This window comes from Salvia hispanica, chromosome 5 (assembly GCF_029641045.1).
Source record: "Salvia hispanica isolate PSC_SH4W2 chromosome 5, Shi_PSC_v1, whole genome shotgun sequence".
Classification (NCBI taxonomy): Eukaryota; Viridiplantae; Streptophyta; class Magnoliopsida; order Lamiales; family Lamiaceae; genus Salvia; species Salvia hispanica.
Window position 1 is genome coordinate 47,061,890 of NC_142696.1, and position 20,967 is coordinate 47,082,856.

Consider the following 20,967-nt stretch of genomic DNA (forward strand, 5'->3'; position numbering starts at 1 on the left):
CAATCATTAGTTAGGTTGTTATGAACACAATTATAGTAGTATGTTGTTAGAATTCATACTAATGAGCAGGTCCTACTGATATGCGATTGAAGAGTTGCTCTGCATTTTCAAGAATCCAGAGCGTTAAATATATTAAACTTTGTATCTTAATTAATATTCTAAACAAGATTAGCTAGCTTTGTTACCCCATCTTGTAGATCTCACGGGAAATTATATCGACGAACAAGTGGAGCAGCTATGCACGCAGAGCTCTCCGATGGAGCGGTGGGAGGAGTGGCAGAAGGAAGAAATGTTCCGGCAAGATTTCCATCCCATCCGTCACTCAACGCTGATTGCTAAATTGTTCATTCCATTTCTAATATTAAAGCTGATGAGTTATCTGAAAATTTTTTATCCTTTGTATATGTTCTTTTTTGTATACTTTTCCTCTTTCGCATTTATGTATTTTTTTAGTATTCTAGAATTTTGTTCATAGGGATCGATAATTTTTTTTACATGCTAGTGCACAATAAAATAGTTCAGCATAACGGAGATGACTACCTACAGTATAATAACTGAGAAATTAAGTATTTGAAGATAAATCTCTTAGCAAAATGGCCATGTACAGATTCTGTAATTTCTCTTCATTAGCAAAAGGGCAGAAGCTTCACTTCCGGTTGCTTGTTCCGACTCGGGGTTTGCCCTTGACCTCGGCATCCTGCAACGACAGATACAACGTTCAATATTACAAGCACTGAACTCGTGAGATGAGAGAAAGCAGAAGCCAAAACGTAATTTCAAAAGTATGAAAACTGCACCTGGGGCTGGTGTAGGTAAATATTGGTCTTTGCTGTTGATGGGTTGTGATTTTCAGCACCTTTGCTCCAGTCATAACAAACCTTCATTTCACAAAGTAGAGAGGCGTATAAGAGCGCAAACGAAAAGGGTATTGCATCAGTGAAAGAGAGGAAAAAGATACTGAGATCAGAGAAAGGGGCTGACTCAAAGTTTTCAAGTCGAATGCCTAAAAACTGCCAAGACCCAGAAACAGTGAAGGAATTTGGATATGATAGCATCACTAGTTCTTTTGAGAAAATAATTTCATTACGGTAACCTTCATCTATACAAAAATTTGAATATAGGACACTACCCAAGGCATCTTCGAAAAATATGGCCATATAACTTTGCTGTTATTATACCAGAAAGAATGAGAAATTAAATGTTACTACTAAGTAAGATACATGGAACCAATTCTTTATTCATTGTTAATAAATTCAATAAGACACAGACAACAGTAAAAGATCTTTTAGAGTGCTATTCTGCTTATCAATGCAAGTATATTCATGGATAGAGTCAAGATGTAATTAAAAAAGCAGGCAAGGCATACCGAATACGCATATATAGACCCATCTTGGTTGAAAGCACTGGCAGTTATCGGCTGACTGCACCTCAGCATAGCCTAGATAATTAACAAAATAATTAATGGTATCCAGATAGATCTTTATTAGACACTATAGACAAAATGATAACTGAAGCAGAATTGGTTAAACCTTAAGCCTCTGTTTGCTATCTTTGTCCCAAAAGTTAAAGGCGCCATCAGATCCAGCAGTGGCAAATGTCTGGTGCACCTGTAGAGTGGCCAAAAGCAGAACCCGTTAAGAAATGTAACTCTAGATAAGAGAGACATCAGAACTACCTTCTAACTAAGACATTATAGAGAGCCGAACAGCAAAGAAAGTCAAGAGTTTACGAGGTGGACAAGATAAACCATTTGTTGCTATTGTCTGCAATTGGCTGATAGAAAAAACTAAGGGGATTCTGTTAAGTGTCAGGAACACATAATCATTATCCTATCATACTCATTATAGTTAAACTTCTACATTATCTAGCAAAAGAACTTGCTTCCACATGGTGACTGGCAACAATTAATAAATTGGCCGAAATAGTGAAGTCATGCAAATATTCAAATTTTGGGTTGTTATGGCCCGAGAGTACAGACAAATATTGAACATTATTTTAGCTAATTGTCACTGATGATACTAGAAACAGCATCACTGCAACCCAAATCTTCAAGTGATGAGTCAATGGGCCTCATGTTTCCATTTTAACTAGACCTCATTGGCAATTGACAGACAGCTCGATTCCAGAGTCCTCAAGAGGCAGCATTATTTGCTTAGCAATGACACCAAGATAAAATCCATGACTCCAGCCAGGTTACTATCCTCTAGAAGAAAATACTTAAGATGTGGTTGCAAAAATGAAAAATCACAGTTCTTGTCACGAATGACTCTATTTTGTATCATTTTGATGACTATTTGAATAATCATACAGGATAAAAGATGCATGCCCGGTATCCGCTTCACACAATAGACTACAGGCAATGGCTGATGAAAGTCCCAGTATGGTTTTATTTTACTGATAAGTTAAAAGGTGGTCATACAGGTGAGCTATATACTCAGAAGAAAATTGTCGTGCCACCAATAGTTGGACAACTTAGAAACAATTCATTCATGCAATTGTAAGACAGAAGCCAAAGCCACGAAGAAGCATAAGAAGGCAACACAAAGGGAAATGGAATAACACTGTTTAATGGACATTTAAGTACAATAGCTTACAGGATGAAAATTCAGTGAGTTGACAGAGTAAATGTCATTGCCATCTCTGTGACATTTAAAAGTAAAGTTTTTACTTGCTTGTGCCTCATCAAGGTGGTGTACCCCAACTCTGCCTTCAATTGAGCCAACCTGCAACAGAAATCAAAATTTTAGCTGATTTATTGTGAGGCGGGAGCAAATTAAACAGTGTGAAACTGAAGGTCCGCAATATCAAGATTGAAATACCAATGGGGCAGGATGGATTCAAGTGCAAATGGAAATATAACTGAATTCATTCGACTACAAAAAACACTATAATTTGTTGGGGATGGTTTCATCCAAGCTCTAAGACAGCTGGATGCAGCCAACCAAAATTTATATAAAATGGGACAAAAGCCCCAGCAGAAAGTCTCAATTCATGTAACCTTATTGGTGGTATGTTAACAAGTTCCGCCTAAGGTAGCTATGTGAGAGCTAGTAAATAGATACTTAGGTAAATAGTAATTATTTTCATAAGAAATTTCAAGAAATGGAAACTTACTAAGAAGCCTTGCTGATCTGGGAATGCAGCTAAACACCTAGTCTGGTACTTCAATGGTGACATGACTCTCTTGAACTCTGTCTGCCATATCCAAAAAACAGTTCAACATATATGCAGAATTCATTGCCTCACAAATATCATAGAAAAAACTTATAATAAATCTGAATGAATGATAGATAAAGCTCATGAAAAAGGGGCAGTGGGGCACATAGTTTTCCGATTAAGAAGTTTTACATTCTATTAACCATCTTGATGAATACTGTATAGCTGATTGAATTAAGCATAACAAGAGGAAGAAGAGAGAAAGAGGATGATTCTGTTGAATAATACCACTTGACACAATTTAAGAGCTTCACTTTGGTATGATCACTGATCACAGAACTTTTCCAGTTGCATAGTTTTTTAGAACTTAAAAGTTTATTTAACCCTTGCTAAATGGGAAATCAGAAGTTTAAAACTGAGTCCATAGACTCCATCCAGAAATAAAACCATATCTAAAACCAGGTGTTCATTTAGGTTGATGTTTTTCAAAAAGAAAATTAACAGATGGCAATTGGGTGAGTTAAACCTTCATCTCACAAAGCAGATACAAGTGAAAGTAGCATAGAAGCATACCTGAGGGTTCTGTAGGTTGAAAATGACAAGATTCCTATCCGCAGTGCCAACAACCATAAGGGGATGTTTAACAGTAAGCGCATAGCACCGCTCAGGAAGCTGCTGCACCCAAGTTGGATTCTGCTGTCTCAGATCCCAATACCTGAAAATAAGTTGCACCTTATTAAATACAATGAATGCATCCTGTTTGCTGCAAATCTGGTCCTACTTCAAGAATTAGACTCATCACCAAACATGCATGGAGGGAACATCTTCAAACATGTAAAATAGAATATCTTATGATTACAATATTATATGCTGACATGCCTTTTAATAGTTTAATGTTTCTAGCTTACACACAAAGTACTAAGACACCAATGAATTACCTAAGTGTCTTATCCCAGCTTCCTGTGACTAAAAGACTCATTTCTGGGATCCAAGCAAGATCTTTAACAGGAGCATCGTGCATGGCCACAGTTACAGGTTGTCCACCGGATAGTAATGGCCACATCTTGACTTGTTTGTCACAACCACCAGAAAATACAGTTGTTCCATCATCCTTCCAAGCTGAGCAGAGAACCTGCAAAAATTACAAAGTAAATAACGAGGATCAGAACACAACAGCCAGAGTATGGTATATGAGAAACACTTTAACGATATATACCGGTTGTTCATGTGATATCGAAGCCTTAGGAACAGTGGTGATAGTGGTTCCTTGTTTCTGCACCTCCCAACATCGTACCTAAGAAAAAAACAGGCATATAATGTACCAGCTTGCTCGTCCGCAACAAAAAGAGAAAGAACTAATTCAAAACAATAGTAGAACAACACTAATTGATTCTAAGCTCCCTCTGATAAAGGTTTCGCAAATTCACATGAAGGAAAAAATCATTAGCTGGAGTTTTAAAAAAATTCTAACAAAATTCAAATAAACTAGCGCCTGCAAACACATCTAATGCAGTATGCCTTCACGCATTCTGCCAAATACAACAAACTAACATAACATAAACCTAACAATAACTCGATTTCGGCACTGACATTGAACGAAACACAAATGCCGATCCATTACGAACGTATACAGAGCAAAACGAGGCTACAAAAACGAGGAGCGAGACCATACCTGATTATCCCAAGACGTAGCGACCAAGTGATTGGCCTTCGAACTGAAACACAAGCTCGAAACTGAATCACTCGGAGGCGACGCGACCTTTCAGAAAATTCAAAATTAGATTAAACACCAAACGCATTTCAGTGTAATTAGCGAGAATTTGTCGAGTTATTCGAAACGAAAATTGCACGATTACCTCAGCTGAGCGATTAGGATTGGCGTTAGCCGTTGAAGCGCCGAATGCAGACATGTTGATAAACCCTAGTTCTGTAAAATCTTCGAAAGAGGATTTTTCTAGCGTGAGAGATTCACGACCGGAAGAACCGGCGATTCAGGGCGGTGGAGCGGCGGCGAGTCGGGGCGGAGGGAGCGGTGGGGCGGCCGGAGAGGAAGGAGCGGCGGCGAATAGCAGCTCCGATTGGGAAGAGAAGAGAGGGAATTGGGGGCGCCGCCTCCTGTGTGTAGAAGTGTATTTAGGGTTTGATTAAATATTATTATTAATTTATGTATTTTATGTATTTTCTATAATAAATGAAAACAAGTTTTATACTACTCCATTGATAATCTTTTTAACTAAATAAATGGGGATTTAATTTAGATATTGGACGATTAATTTATTTTATATCTGTCAAAATTTAAATAAATTAAACAATATCCATTGCTAAAAATAATTATTAAAAAAATATACTATGGAAAAATAATTTGTTTTGTACTGAATAATACTCCCTTCGTCCAACCAAAGTTTATCTCACTTTGATTGGGCATGGGTTTTAAAAAATCTAATAAAAAGTGAGTTGAAAAATTAGTGGAACGTGGTCCTACTTTTATAAAATATATTAGTTTTATAATAAAATGTGAGTAAGAATAAGCAGGGACCGAAGTGATAAACTTAGTCAATTTCCCACTTAATATTACACAATAATATTATTTTTGTGAAAATAATGTAATACTCCAATTAAAATAAAGTACATAATTTAATTATGAAAAATTTCGAATTGTAACAAAAAAAATTAATTATTATAAAATAATAATTTTTTAGAATAATATTTAATGATTGTTGATATTTAAAAATTTATTCTAATTTATTTCTATTACATTTTTGTAAAACTTTAAGCAAAAAAAAAACTTGATTGATTATTAGTAAATAAAGAATAATATATTAAAAAATTGAAAATAACAAAAATACCAAACCCAAAATTTCAAAGTTATCGGTTTATAATTATATTGAGATTTGAATATTCACTTTATGTATTTATGGAGTTGATTCCCAATTAATTGTAGAAATTAATTATAGTAAATTCTACTATATTACTAATTATATACTGTTAGAGAAGTTACAACTTTAATTATATACAAATACCAAACCTAAAATTTCAAAAGTACTACGTTTTTAATTATTGTAAATTTTGATATTTATTTCGGTGTAGTATATATGTTTTAATTTTTAATTATTCGAGAACTAATTTATAGTAAGGTCTATAACACTAATTATATTTAATTATAAAATAATTATAGTACACATGTTAATCTTTACTGAAAAATTTAGTTTGTTAAAAAATTATTATAATAAATACTTATAATTTATACTTTTAGGTATATTTATTATGTTTTCATCAATCCTTTTAATATAATCATAAATTTAAATTTTTATTAATATTATAATTTTACTTTTATATCTTAATTATAATAAAATTAAAATAAATTCATGTCAACAATGTAAAGTAATGAACAACTTTTATTCATTTCGAGTTATGACAAAGTAGTTGAGTCATTATAATAAATATACTTACTACAATTTCGACTTTGAAGTTTTTCATTTTATTTTATTTTATTGATTGGTACATTAAATTTATCATGGTATAATTAAATTATTGTAATGAATATTTGTACATCTAGATATTTACAAGATATAATATATAGTTTATATATTTTTTAGGATAAATGATGGACTTTGAATATTTTAATTAATGAAAGAAAAGGGGTAAAAGAAAGTAAGGCTGACAATTTTTTATCCGACATGAATCTGCGCGAAGTTAACCGATACAGTCACGTACGTATGGGGTTTGGGATCTTTATAGGGTCGACCCAATAAGAACTCGAAGATTTCAGGTCGAGACAGGGTCAGATTTCTTATGTCCCGTGCATAGCATTGGTAATATATGGTGCATTTCTTTTTATTTTATTTTACTCCAGTTAGTTTTTTTTTTCCATCTCTTTTTATATATACTCTACTTAGTTCATAAATTAAAAAATATAGAAATTGTATGCCGAATATGAAATGTTTCATTTAGACTGGGTTGAGAGGAGTATAGTTTTCATTTTATTATTGTTTATGATGTTACTAATTATTTATAATGTTATGAATACTTAATGTAATTAACACATATTCTTAATCATAAATCTCATTATATTTTTAGTATCCTTTTTCTTTAATTTATTTACTTTATAATTTTTCTTCGTTATTTAAAAATATGTTTTTAGTTATAAAAAATTATATTGCAATTTCAAAACTTATGAACTACTGGTTTGTTATTGTTTTACTTATGTTTTTGTTTGCATTTATGAATACTAATGTTTTATTAATCGAAATTGGTGAGCTATTTATTCGTTCAAATAGTTTGTTTTTTTCTTTCTTTTGTAAACAGTAGTATTACATTTTTCTTTATTTGTATGTCTTATTCTATTTCATCCACATATTTTCTCTTTTGTTATTTCTTTTATTTTATACTCCTACGCTCATATGAAATATTAAAATAATTTACAATCGTCTCCTAAAATATGAAATGTTTTATTGAGAACGGGTTGAGAAAAGTACAAATTTTTTTTTTGTTTATAATATTTTTAATTATTTATAATATTACAAATACTTATTTTAATTATTTCTTATCTCTAAATATATTTTTATAGTTATTTACTCTTTATTTTTTATTTTAAGTTAATATATCTTTATTATTTAAAAATATTTTGTCATGTGCATAGCACAGGTGTTAACACTAGTTAGAATAATGAAGGAAAGCCGGTTTATAAAGCCATGAAAGTAGCCTAGAATATAAGCTATTTAATTATTTTTAGAGCATATGCCAAAATTGGTCTTAAACATATGGTTATTTTATGGTTTTGGTCCAAAACTTTATCTTTTTTATTTTTTAGTCCTGCATATTTCTATTCGGATCACAATTGGTCATCCGTCAACATTTCCATTAAAAACTAACGGTCAACGGATTTAATCCCGATTTTGACCAAATTAGACTTTTAATTCTGATTATTTACTCTCTAATTAATTTAGTAAATATTTATTTAAAATCAGATTTAGGGTTTCTCACATCGCGTTTTCTTCCTTTCATTTCATCTTCTTTCTTCCTCTCATCTTTCATCTTCTTCCTTCCTCTTCCTCTCAAACCCTAGTTATGGAGCCGATCTCCGCTTCCCCGGCGCCACCGTGGCGGAGAATCCGACGCTGGCCGATCCGAAATCGCAGAGCTTGCAATTGAGGTCAACGTCGAGGAGCACGTTGGAGGGCTTGATGTCGGCATGGACAATGTGAGAGGAGCAGGCGCCGTGGAGGTACGCGATTGCGGAGGTGAGCTGGAAGGCCACGGCGGCACGTTAGGTCCACGTGAGGGGAGTGGTTTTGGAATCGGGAGCTTGTGGTGTAAGGTGCCGTTGGGGACGAACTCCATGATTATGGCAGGTTGATGTCGTCGTCTGTGTAGGCGAGGAGTTTGACGATGTTTGGGTGGCGGAGGTGGAGGAGGATTCAGAGCTCCTGCTTGAAGGCCTTGTGGAGGCGGTGGCTGGAGCAGTAGACCTTTATCAAATTAAATATATAAATGAATATTTACTAAAGTATATTTATGATTTTAAATAAATATTTACTAAAATAATTAGGGAATTAATTAGGGAGTAAAAAATAAAATTAAAAGTTTAATTTGGTCAAAATCGGGATTAAACCCCGTTGACCGTTAGTTTTTAACGAAAATATTGATGGGAGGACCAATTGTGATCCGATTTGAAATGTGCAGGACCAAAAAATAAAAAAGATAAAGTTTTGGACCAAAAACATAAAATGGTCATATATTTAGGATCAATTTTGACCGTTACTCTTATTTTTAATTATTTTAAATATTACTATACTAAATTCCAATATTACCAAATTACATGATGAATGGATGAACAAACAAACATTGCTGCAAAAATGAATTTGTGAGTAAAGAAAATGGAAATATTAAAATGCAATTTCTATATTAATAGAAAAACACAGCAACTTCCACATAATATAGGTATCCACATAACATAAACATTGATTTACAACCCAATATATTTTCCCTTTTATCTTCAAAACAGCAATGAGATTATCATCTGCTCCAACTAGTATAAGATGCACAAGACAAGCAGCTTCAAATGCAGCTAGACATCAAGGATGACACAGCTCACTAGCTCGGCCGATCGGGCGTTTCTCGTTGCAACGACGTTCCAAACGTTATGCGAGGCCGGGTTTCCAGACGTCCGATGCACGCCATCAGACGAGGAGGTAGACGGGCCAGAATCGAGCCGGTTCCTCACACGTCTAATTCAGTATGACTTCACGCATTCTGCCTCAATTACAACAAACTAACATAACATAATCACATAAACCGGATAATAACTCGAATTTGGCAATGACATTGAACGAAACAAAAATGTCGATCCATTACGCACGTATACAGAGCAAAACGAGGCTACAAAAACGAGGAACAACACCATACCTGATTATCCCAAGACGTAGCGACCAAGTGATTGGCATTCGAACTGAAACACAGGCTCGAAGCTGAATCACTCGGAGGCGACGCAACCTTTGTACTTTGTACTAAAATTGGTCTCCAAACTGACCCAAAAAAGATATTTTCATCAAAATTTTATTTTACGTGAGTAACCGTGATACGTTTTATGATATTTTAAATTACTTTTTAAGTTCACAACAAGTAGGGATAAAAAGTCACGTAAAAAACGACATTGATTTAATTGTGTGATAGACATGCCGTGTGAAATACAAATACCAAACAAAGTGTAAAGTTTGTGATATTCTAAACTAATTTTAAAGTTCACGTGAAATAACAAATTTTGGGCAAAGTTCATGCTACCAACAAAATTGAAAGAAAATATTGTTTATAATTTTATAGTTTCAAGCATTAACATGCTTTGAAAAAAAAACATTGATGAATTCAATGAACACCTTCATAGTGAAGCAGAGCTTCAGTCAAACCAAAAAACACATAGCTAGTCAAAACATTCATAATCATTTAGCTATAAGCGATAGCATTCTTCACTTAGTCAACTTTTTAATAAAAATATTTATTGTTCTATCATCCATTATATTTTCTTTTTTGTTTACAAAATTCGATCATATGCAGAAGAGAGAAAAAAAAAAAAGTTCACACGTATATATATGTGAACCATACGTTATAATATAACAAGAAAATGTACAGTATTTATGTGTACGTAGGTAAATAAGATCAATAATTTGAAAGATATATCATTGAATAGTGATTTATTTATATGTGGCGACAGGAAATAAATGAGAGCATCAGAGAGAGTGGAAATAAAAGAAGATATCTGCATGCGTTTGAATAAATGAATTAATTGTTTATCAACATTATACATTAATTGCAACTACAGTCATGATTGCAGTTGCTAGCTGAATTTCCCTGCACTAACTGTATAAGATTTACTTTTTCCTTTTTTTATTTTATATATAAAACTTATAACTAAGTGGAGTGGCTTGCCAAAATTAACAACTTTTGTTTCAATTTAATTTTTTTAGCATATATAATTAATTTTTTATGCCAAATTATTTTCCATGAGAACTCTCAGTCTCTAGTTTTGATGCTTGACACATATGTTTGATTATTCTTTTTTTGAACACTTAAATTGAATCATAATTCATATAGAGGGTAATAAATGATCGAACATTTTTTTAGGGAGAGATGGATAAATGGACATGGTTTTGAACTTTTGATGAGAGTTCGCCCATGTTTTTGTACCTAACTTGATATATAGGGTGACCCACTAAATAAATGTAACTCACTCATTGTGGGAAAATTATTTATTAATTGAATAAAATTATAAATTTAAATTAAAGCACTAATTCGATTTATATATAGCACATTCTCATATATTTAGAGAAACGATTTTTTATAAAAACTCATAACTCGTAAGTCATAACAAAATAAGCATTAATAGTTAATTTAATCATACGCACATAACTAAATTAATATAGCCCCACATTAATGTTATGTTGACTTTTTCCATTTCATATTTCTGTCATTAATTCCATAATCATCGCTTCACAGTAAATCATCTTGAAAATTAGACCCACTTTTTACATCCACATGAAACCGTGTGCATGTTCATTTACTTCTTAGGTTTGACTCGATTATAGCTATTTTCAAAATGATTTGTCGCAGCTTTAAAAGTCAACAAAAAACAAAAAAAAATTATTTGTATGTCACAACAAAATGTTCAGATCGTTTAAATGTACTACATATTATTATTGACATCTCAAAGACGATGATTTGAGTAGGTGTCAATTGTGATGAAGATTTCAAATAGAATGAAAATTTGGACGAAGTTATAAAGTTACTAAATTTATGACAAGGATGAAGATTTCAAATAGAATGAAAATTTGGACGAAGTTATAAAGTTACTAAATTTATATTAAGTTGTTAACTCTGTTAACTCATCAACGTAGTGTATTAAAAATATCAACACAGTGCCATTAAATGTCAACACATAATTTTGTTGACATTTCAATAGACTGTGTTGACATTGTGTATTGATAGTTGACATTTTTAATATACTGCATTGATGAGTTAGCAGATTTAGGAACTTAAAAAGTTAGCAATATAACACACTCATTATCATAAGTTTATCAAATTTAATAATGTTTCACGACCTAACATTACATATTCGACAGCCATCACATACCTTCTCAAAAAGATTATTATATCTTCTTAAAAAGTAATGGACTTCAAGAAAAGAAGGTAAATTGAAAAAGCAAACAAAATAACTAATTTTATATCTTTTTTATCAAGAAGAGGTAAAGATATATTTTCAAAATAAAATAAGGTATAGTACCTCCTCAAATACTCTTTCTATTGGAGCATGAAATTTTATGAAGAACAGATAAATATGGTAGTTATTTCTCTTTACTTCTTCATTTCTTGTTGATGCTCTAACAAAGGTGACATGGCTTGGTTTATTTTGTTTTTACTTGATCAGTTGCATATCAATGTGGGAACAAAATAGTGTTTCCCAACCGTCGTAAAGATCCAAACACAACATATTTAGTAGTAACATTGACAAGTTTGGTAGGGGTGATAACTCATCTAGGGATGAAATTTTATGAACAAATCTCTAGATGAGTTATCACCCCTATCAAACATAGCTGGCCGTAGTATACTAATCATTTCCAATTAGATTTATTTCAAATTCACACACACAAACCAAAACATTAGAACACTATATTCATATAAACTAGCCCAACATTAACATATTTCCACTCTAAAATTTCCAAAAAAAGAAAGAAAGAATCATGCATTAGATTTAGATCATATCACAACATAAACATATATGTATACTCCTATATAGCATCAATTCACACTCCTCCTCTTCTCCGGCACGACGCCGTCGTTTCCGGCGAGCATCAAATACTTATCCCTCCTCGTCAAATTGGTGCACTCAAACCCTAGCGCCGCCCCCAATTCCCCCTGTATATAATTCGCCACCTCGTGGCTCGTCCTCCCCCCGCCGCACGTCATCCGCCTCGGCACCTTCCCGAGGATCCCGAGGCGGTACACGGGCCGCGGGTTCATCAGGAAGAAGATCGGGTCGAGGCACTTCAGCCCGCTCGCCGTCGTCCCGTAGAACATCGTCACCTCCGTGTCCACCGCCACCGGCACGATCTCGTCCGCGAGCTCCGCGAAGAGGGAGCTGAACCGGAGGAGGTACGGCTCCCGGCACGTCGTCCCCTCGGGGCACACCACCAGGTCCCCCTCCGCCAGCAGCCGCTGCATCGTCTCGCCGTCGCGGCGCCTGTCGCGCGTGAGCCTCACGGTCCTGATCGGCGCCATGACCTCCGACATCTTGCTCAGGCTGTAGGTGACGGCGGTGAGGGGCTTCCGGAGGGCGGTGCTCAGGAACACCGGGTCGAGGAGGGTGCGGTGGCTGCACACGTACAGGACGCCGCCGGCGCCGGCCACGCGCGGCGGCGCGTGGCCGGAGACGCGGAGGCGGATCCCGGTGGCGGTGCCGAGGGCGACCGCGAGGGGGTACGGGAGGCAGATGCCGATGAAGAGGCGGAAGACGGCGAGGAGGATCCCGACGGGGAGCCACAGGAACATCGCGAGCGTCGCGGCCGGTGTCGGGAGGAACGCGAGGCGGCCGTCGTGGAAGACTAGGGGCTTCGGGTAGCGGCTCCTTGGCATTATGCTGCTTTTCGTGTTGTTATCGTCTCGTGTTATAACATATGCTTCCTGTTTGCATAACAATTTACATAAAATTTAGATAAATTAATTAAAAAAAATTAAAGGTTTGATCACTTGATTTGTGTCGTCAAGTACTTAGACATGACAAAGATTACTAAAGAGTGGGTCTAGAATTTAATTTTTATTTAAAAAAAACAAAACCAAGATTCTTTGTGTTGTACTATAGTGAAAAGTACAAACATCATTTTCAATGATTAAGGAAAACATCAATCTTAATTTGACTCCAGTCATTTACACCAAACTTCCCGAACAAATTCAAATTTCACTATCTTTTAACTAAATTCTAAAATAGATCAGAATTCGACTAAACTTCAGCATTACCTTGCAGAGAGAGATCATGAAATGATCATGAAGCGTGGAGGCTCCGATGCCGACATCGGGCCTCTTATCGCCGAAGAACTCCTTGAGAGCTCTATGCTTGACAAGCAAACCGGCGGGAGAAATTAAACCAGTGAAAAATCTTCCGGCGGTTCGCAGCTCGGTCCCAACCACCGAATCGACGTCGAGATACTCCTTCAGGAATCCCTCCACCATAACCCTCGGCACGGCGGTGAAGACGGCCTTCGATCCGGCCGATTCCAAGGCCTCGAAGGCGTGGAGGTTGAGGTTTTCGAGGTAGAATTTCGGGAGCACGGCTCTTGTAACGCTCTCCACATCCTTAATTCTCATTCCACAGAAGGTGATGAAGATCATGACCTTCATTTTTATGTCGTGGCTGAGGAGGAGGAGGAATGGGGAGGAGAGGAGGAGGAGGAGGGCGCGGAGGAGGCCGCCGCCTTCGAAGGCGACGAGCATGAAGTAGGGGAAGAAGGAGGGGGAGCGGAGGAGGCCGCGGTGGATGTCGCAGATGAGGGTTTGGGATTTTCGATTTTGGGGGGTGAATTTGGAGATGCTTGGGTGGTGGTGGTGGTGGAGCGGCGGCGGCGGAGGGGGGCGGGGAGGGTGGTTTTTGAGGGGGGAGGTGTGGCGGCTCTTGAGCTTCACGGCGGAGAGGAAATGGTGGAGGAAGGAGTATGCTAGCTTGAGGAGGAGCATTGGGAACTCCATTGTTCTCATTGAAACTGTCATTTTTTAGTGTTTTTTTATGCTTTGGAGGGTTGTACCTTGGGAGGGTTTTTGTTGTGTTTGTGCTTTGGAGGGTTGTACTCTGAATGCTATGAAGATGGAGAGAGATGAGGGGATTTATAGTGGTAGTTAAGGTGGTCTGAAGAGGGATGGGGGGGGGGGGGTAGGGTGGGTAGGGGGGTGGGGGGAGGTTGACCATGCAAATTTGGTTAGCCATACCGGTGGCATTAATTAGGGTTTTTTCTTTCTTCTTCTTGTTCTTCTTCCCTTTTAACGAAGTTACATGCTCCCTCCGTCCCAGATAATTCGACCCATTATTTCATTTTGGGCCGTTTCATATAATTTGTTCCATTTCATTTTTACCATTTTTGGTAGTGGGCCTCATATTCCACTAACTCATTCTTAATCACATTTTATTATTAAACTAATACTTTAAAAGTAGGACTCACATTCCACCAACTTTTTCAACTTACTTTCGATTACATTTCTTATAACTCATGCCGGGTCAAAGTGTGTCAAAATTTGGGGGACGGAGGTAATAGTTTTTTTCTTTTCCTAGGTGAGCAATATTGGGTAGGTCATATGTTGTTCACCTCCATCTTTTTTTTATGTTTGAAAAAGTGGGAATTTAATTTGACGTATGGGATTGTGTGTAGGTGATTAAGTTAAAGCTACTTCGTGGATGGATCATTGATGTTGAGATAAGTTTGGACATATATTGAAATTTAATTTGATTTATGATTTTGTGGGGCTTTGACATTTTTTAAACAGAGCCAATAATAAGTTTGGTTTTATTTTGTTCAGAGTAAATTGATTGCAGTCGCCGCCCATCACTAGCTGTTGACTTCTTGTTTTGAATTACTATATTTCTTGCTTTAACTAATATTTTTGGGATGTAAGTAGTAACAAATTCTTATGTGCAATAAATGGAACTGGATTGGTTACATATACTCCGTGTTTGAAATTGGATTTGCCGGTTCGGTTCGGTTTGGTCCGATTTAGATTAAAAGATATGGATATTGGATAGTGTGTTTTAGGATTATTACTTTGATATTTGAACTTGTTTGTATAGAAGCTAGCTAATTGACTTGTTGACATTTGTTGTTATTGAGATTCAAGTTGTTGGAAATGTCTTTTTATTCACTAAATTTTACAATAATTTTTTTATATAATAGTACTATATATTTACTTAAATATTTGATGTATTTGATAGTACAATATTTCAGCTCAATCAATATTTCAGCTCAACCAGTGGTTAGATCGGTCTTACCGTTAAATCATGAACTAAGAGCTTCGGTGTTAGCTGACCACTCCGGTTTTCTAAAACATTGTACTCCTTCCGTCCCAGATAATTTGGGACACTTTGACCCGGCATGGGTTTTAAGAAATCTAAAGGAAAGTGAGTTGAAAAAGTTGGTGGGATGTGGGTCATACTTTTAAAGTATTAGTTTTATAATAAAATGTGAGTAGAAATGAGTTAGTGAAACATGAGGTCCACTACCAAAAATGATAAAAGTGAAATGGAACAAATTATTTGGGACGATCCGAAATGGAATAGTGGGTCAAATTATGTGGGACAGAGGGAGAGGGAGTATATAGTAGTAGTAGTAGTTTGTTATTCATACTATTATAATTATTTACACGTCTCTATATTCAAATTTAGTTGTTCTCATCTTGTGTAGTAGGCTAATTAGCTATCTCTCTTAAGTGTAACTATTCTAGATTGCACGCTTAAATTGCGGAAAAATTAAAAATTCGTTAATAGTAGTTGGAATACCAACTGCATTTCACCAAGAATTTGAAGTTTCTTTTATTTTTTTGGTATTTACCTAAAGCCTAGAGGAGATAACAAATTACTTGGAACAGTCGATGCCAAATTGGGAAGTTAGGGGGATAAATCTTTTGGGTTTGAAAAAATCTTGCAACGGTCGAGTTAAGAAAAATAGATCATGCAATAGTTGTCAATGAGTTTGGTGAATGTTCAATCATTCTATGTGAATGTAATGTCTGCATACCATTTGCATGCTCTCTCTCTAGCTTTGAATAGTCTTACAACGCGTTAAGTCACTTTTTATTTCTTTACTTCCCTCCAATAACATGTCTAGTGCCTTCGACAGTTCATGTGATAAAACACGGTTCATCAAATTAATTCAACAATGCTAACACGCGTTAGGAGTTAATATTGAGAGAGAGATCTGATGATTCATGTATGAGAGCATGTTGAATACGAACTATAAAGAAATCGGGAGCGTATTTATGTTCACGTCGTTGATGAATTTCCGAAGTACGGGACTCTTCTAAGTGATATATGCGTGAAATTGTAGAGAAAAAAACATTAGGTTCTTATATATTACGTTCGATTGATAGAAATGAGATAATATCATCAACGCATTTATATGTCCACTTGTGTTCACGTCGTCAGGGAAATGAGATACTATAAGTCTCGTACTTATTTATAGCACTCGTGTATTTATATTAGAGGCGATTGATTGAAAATAAGAAGTTTGGACAAATTCAGGTATGTCTTGTACTTTATTAATTTGGAGTGACAAATCATGAAGGTAATGGTGGTTATGACTTATTATCACCATTCTTCCGATTATAATAATCTCACATTTTAATCCTAGATGAATAATCATATGATAATTAGTTAGGAAAACTGATCAACACATGTATAAGTGGATAATGAATATCCTCTATGGTCTTATGGACAACTTTTTTAAATGTACTAAAAAATGCAGAGTTAATATTGGAAAATAGTAATCCATTTGAAAGCAATTTGGAACAGAAATATGTAAAAACAATAAAATGTTCAATCTAAAATTACTATAAAAGAACTTGGCGTAGTTTAGGATTGACAATTTTGACAAGACACGAATACGCACGGAATTAATAGATTTAGGCCAAGATTTGCTAGGTTCATGTCTTTATTGGGTTGACTCATTAGGAACTCGATAATTTTTGGTTAGATTGAGTTGAATCCTGGTGACCAATTAAAAAATTATCATTATTTTAATTTTTTTTTTAATTTTTTCTATGTTTGTGTAAATCTAGTTTTTATCGTATAATCATATTTTAATATTGTAAATCAGGTTTTTATTGTACAATAATCGTAACAGGTTTTAATCGTGGAACTCAAGTCCGAATTGTCGTGTCCAGTTTGAGTTTATATATAGCAAGTCGGATCGTGTTCAAACATGAGAATTTTCTTTTAACATGTCGAATTCGGATTAGGTCTTAGTAAGATCATTATCAGATTGACCTAATAACGACCGAATCTACGTGATTTATAATGATCTCATCTTTTATGTGTTATCATGTTGGATTCTCATCAACTTTACATGGAATTCATGTATGCAATTATTTTACTAACCAAAAATTGATCTAGATTCATACACCAAAAGTCATTAAATATTTATATATTAACACATGCTACAAATTTAATCCAATATCTTACAAAAAGTTTTTGTAATAATGGTCATAGTTGGCACTGATCATTGTACTTGATCCTTATCACTTTGACTTGCAAATTGCAATGTGATATCCTTTTCACTTAGGGGAGGCAATGTGAATATCATTATTGCAGAGACTAATTAATTATACATATCAAATAAATTGATAATTATCGAATATTAATGTGAGTATATTTTTTTTTGGAAAAGGCCAGAAGAAGCAAGACGAAGTGTGAGGTGGGGCCCTGCTCGCGCCGTCATGATCCGAATTCCGGCGACATGGATAACGATTGACTCTCCTTTTCCTACAAGCTTCAATGTTTAAACTCCTTTAATTAAAAGATAATAATAGAAAGCATTTAAGAGAGGGAGATTCGGTGAACATAAGAACAAGAATGAGCTCTATATGCATCATGCATGCATGGGCATAGGAAAACAATTAATTATACAGCTGACCACAAATTAAAGGCTTTCACAAAGTGAATAAATCAATATAGGGATTGCTAAAATGACAACCCATCTTAAAATAACATCATATCATCATTCCTAGCCAATTATTTATACACGTGGACGAATAATCAGCTGCCATGTGACAATCATAAAAATTCGCAAGGGTAAATTTACGCGGACTGCAACATCCAATACTCTAGACTGCAATATCCAATACTCTAGATTGCAAGGTGACACGGCCTGCAATATCCAATACGCTAGACTGCAATCTATAGATTGTTGTCTAGCGTTTATACTATTGCAGTCTAGCATATACAATATTGCAGTTAGGGATGTCAATTGGGCTAACCCGCTCGGGTTCGGGCTAACCCACTCGGATTGTCGGGCTATTTGGGTGCGGGTTATTCGGGTTGTGAATTTTTCGGACTATAAATTTTCGGCCCTAACCTTAAATCTTCGGGTTTCGAGCTAACCCACGGGCTATTCGGGCCAAAAGTGATCTTATGTGTTATTTTCTATCCAATCCAATATTCAAACTTAAAAAATTATAGATTGTCACAAATGGTAAAGTATTATCAAAGTGATCAAGATAAATAAAATAATAACAATTGAAGATTGAAACAAAATATATAAACATATCGCTAATTAGTAGAACACGTGAATCTGACTACAATTAAATGGAAATCATGTATTAAAAAGGAGTTGAATGGCATTCTTAATTATATATCCCCAAAAAATTCTAAGTAGTTAAAAAAGATAGTATAGATAGTAGTATGCCAAAAATAAATTCTATAAAGTTAAATGACATGCTTATACATCAATAACTTTTGAAGCTTCAACCGGATCATTCTCTTCGAGAGGAAAGACGTAATGCGACATTTAATATGAGTAAATATTAATAGTCTCTATATTCCATATAACTCTAACTTTCAATTTGAGAGAGAATACATAATTACCATATATACTCCATATCAATATGCTTTTAATATTGTAATTACCATATACACTTCATATCAACACTGCTTTTAATATTGTAATTACCATATATACTTCATATAAGTATATAACCCAAAATCTTAATTATATTTTTATTTTAAATCCTTAACCCATGGGCTAACCCGCAACCCACCCGGGCCAGCCCGCATAACCCGCTGACCCAAACGGGTCAGCCCGTGTAGCCCTATTCTGTATCTGGGTTGCGATTTTCCGGCCCTAACCCTATAATTTTACCGGATTATTCGGGTCGACCCGCAGGTTTCGGGTTAGACTGACATCCCTAATTGCAGTCTAACGTGGTGTCACAGTGTTATTTTAAGAGTGTTGTCATTTTAATGCACCCCAATCAATATATGTTGAAATATTTGATTCAATTTCTAATTATTTAGGAAATTACGAAGCTATGGATCGATCTTGATTGGTTGTTATACGTTTAGAATGTTAATAAGTATAAAAGTCGGAGTACTAAGACAAAGGAAATTGAACTGCAAGGATCGATGGTGGTTTGTTACTGTTGTCAAGAACTTCTCCTTCGACGTTGCACCTCAGTAATGGAAGTCATAATGTGTGTTGTCCATTCACTGTCTTGTTGAGTTTGTCCGTTAATTTCTTTTATTGTAGCCTTAGTCTTGGATATAGCGTTTGTTTTTGCTTTTGTTGATTTCTTTATTTTCAGTACTCCGTTGTTTTTTACTCGGAACATATTTGTAGTAAGCTCTCCTCCGGGCATTTCTTTTATATCCAACAAATTGTAGAATAAACTTGATTGAGCGTCCATCAATCCATTTGTATCACTTTCTTTTTTCATTTAACTCGCAGTTTATGTACTTTAATTGAACTTTTTGTTACTTATTATCAAAAATTTACTACTTTGAATTAAAGTGTATGTAGTATGATTAGTTATTTTAGATTTTATTGAATAGCTAATTAAATTGATCATCTCAAAAATATTATTTATATATATTTAAATAATAGGGATGTATTCATATCAAAACACTAAGTATATAAGTAAAACTTACAACACTTGCAGTCCATTGGATCTATGATCTAATGGTTAGATTAATATCGCGTGTCATCTTATAATGTAGATTTTTAGCCTAATAATGTAGCTCGGATAATATAATGTACTATTTTTGTCTAATAATGTATATTTCCAGTCTAATAATGTATCTCGGCTAATAATGTAAATATTTAGTATAATAATGTAACTTATCACAACCATCCAATATAAAAATCCAAGGGTAGTGATTTATATTGTGTTTTACACTGTAAGGATCCTGACACCCCCTATATTATATAAATAGTTGTGACACTAAATCTCATTATTTACTAGTATTTCTTTTGGGAAATTGGTCCCTAAAATCATGAACTTTGCACAAATTCTGGTTTTTCCCATGAACTTTCAAATTAGTACCATAAATCATGAACTTTCATATCGGTTTGGTATTTCCCATGGCGGGTCAGGAGTAAAATCCGGCTAGCTTATGTGGCATTTTGAATCCTATTTGGCATATTTCTTACAAGTGGCATGTAGATTGGCATATCTATGTGGAATATTAAACACAATATTATTTTTATTTGTCAAAATACAACTCTAAAAACAAAAAAAAAACAAAACAAATTTAATAAAAAACCACACACTTGCGCTACGCTACAGAATCAAAAC

General features: G+C 34.9%; 2 protein-coding genes across 2 annotated transcripts; both read right to left on the reverse strand.

Moving 5' to 3' along the window:
* Nucleotides 1–551: 551 nt before the first annotated feature.
* On the reverse strand, nt 552–5,288 carry LOC125188599 (protein RAE1-like). The gene is made up of 11 exons (XM_048085542.2): nt 5,013–5,288; nt 4,829–4,915; nt 4,373–4,450; nt 4,095–4,288; nt 3,730–3,871; nt 3,115–3,195; nt 2,595–2,723; nt 1,530–1,607; nt 1,367–1,438; nt 798–878; nt 552–697 (listed from the first exon to the last, which is right to left on the reverse strand). The coding sequence occupies exons 1-11, from the start codon at nt 5,064–5,066 to the stop codon at nt 647–649; spliced, it is 1,047 nt and encodes a 348-aa protein (XP_047941499.1). The 5' UTR covers nt 5,067–5,288; the 3' UTR covers nt 552–646.
* A 6,961-nt stretch (nt 5,289–12,249) lies between these two features.
* On the reverse strand, nt 12,250–14,478 carry GPAT1 (glycerol-3-phosphate acyltransferase 1). Its single transcript, XM_048085541.2, has 2 exons — nt 13,660–14,478; nt 12,250–13,326 (listed from the first exon to the last, which is right to left on the reverse strand). Exons 1-2 carry the CDS (start codon nt 14,404–14,406, stop codon nt 12,445–12,447), a joined length of 1,629 nt encoding a protein of 542 aa, XP_047941498.1. The 5' UTR covers nt 14,407–14,478; the 3' UTR covers nt 12,250–12,444.
* Nucleotides 14,479–20,967: the final 6,489 nt, after the last annotated feature.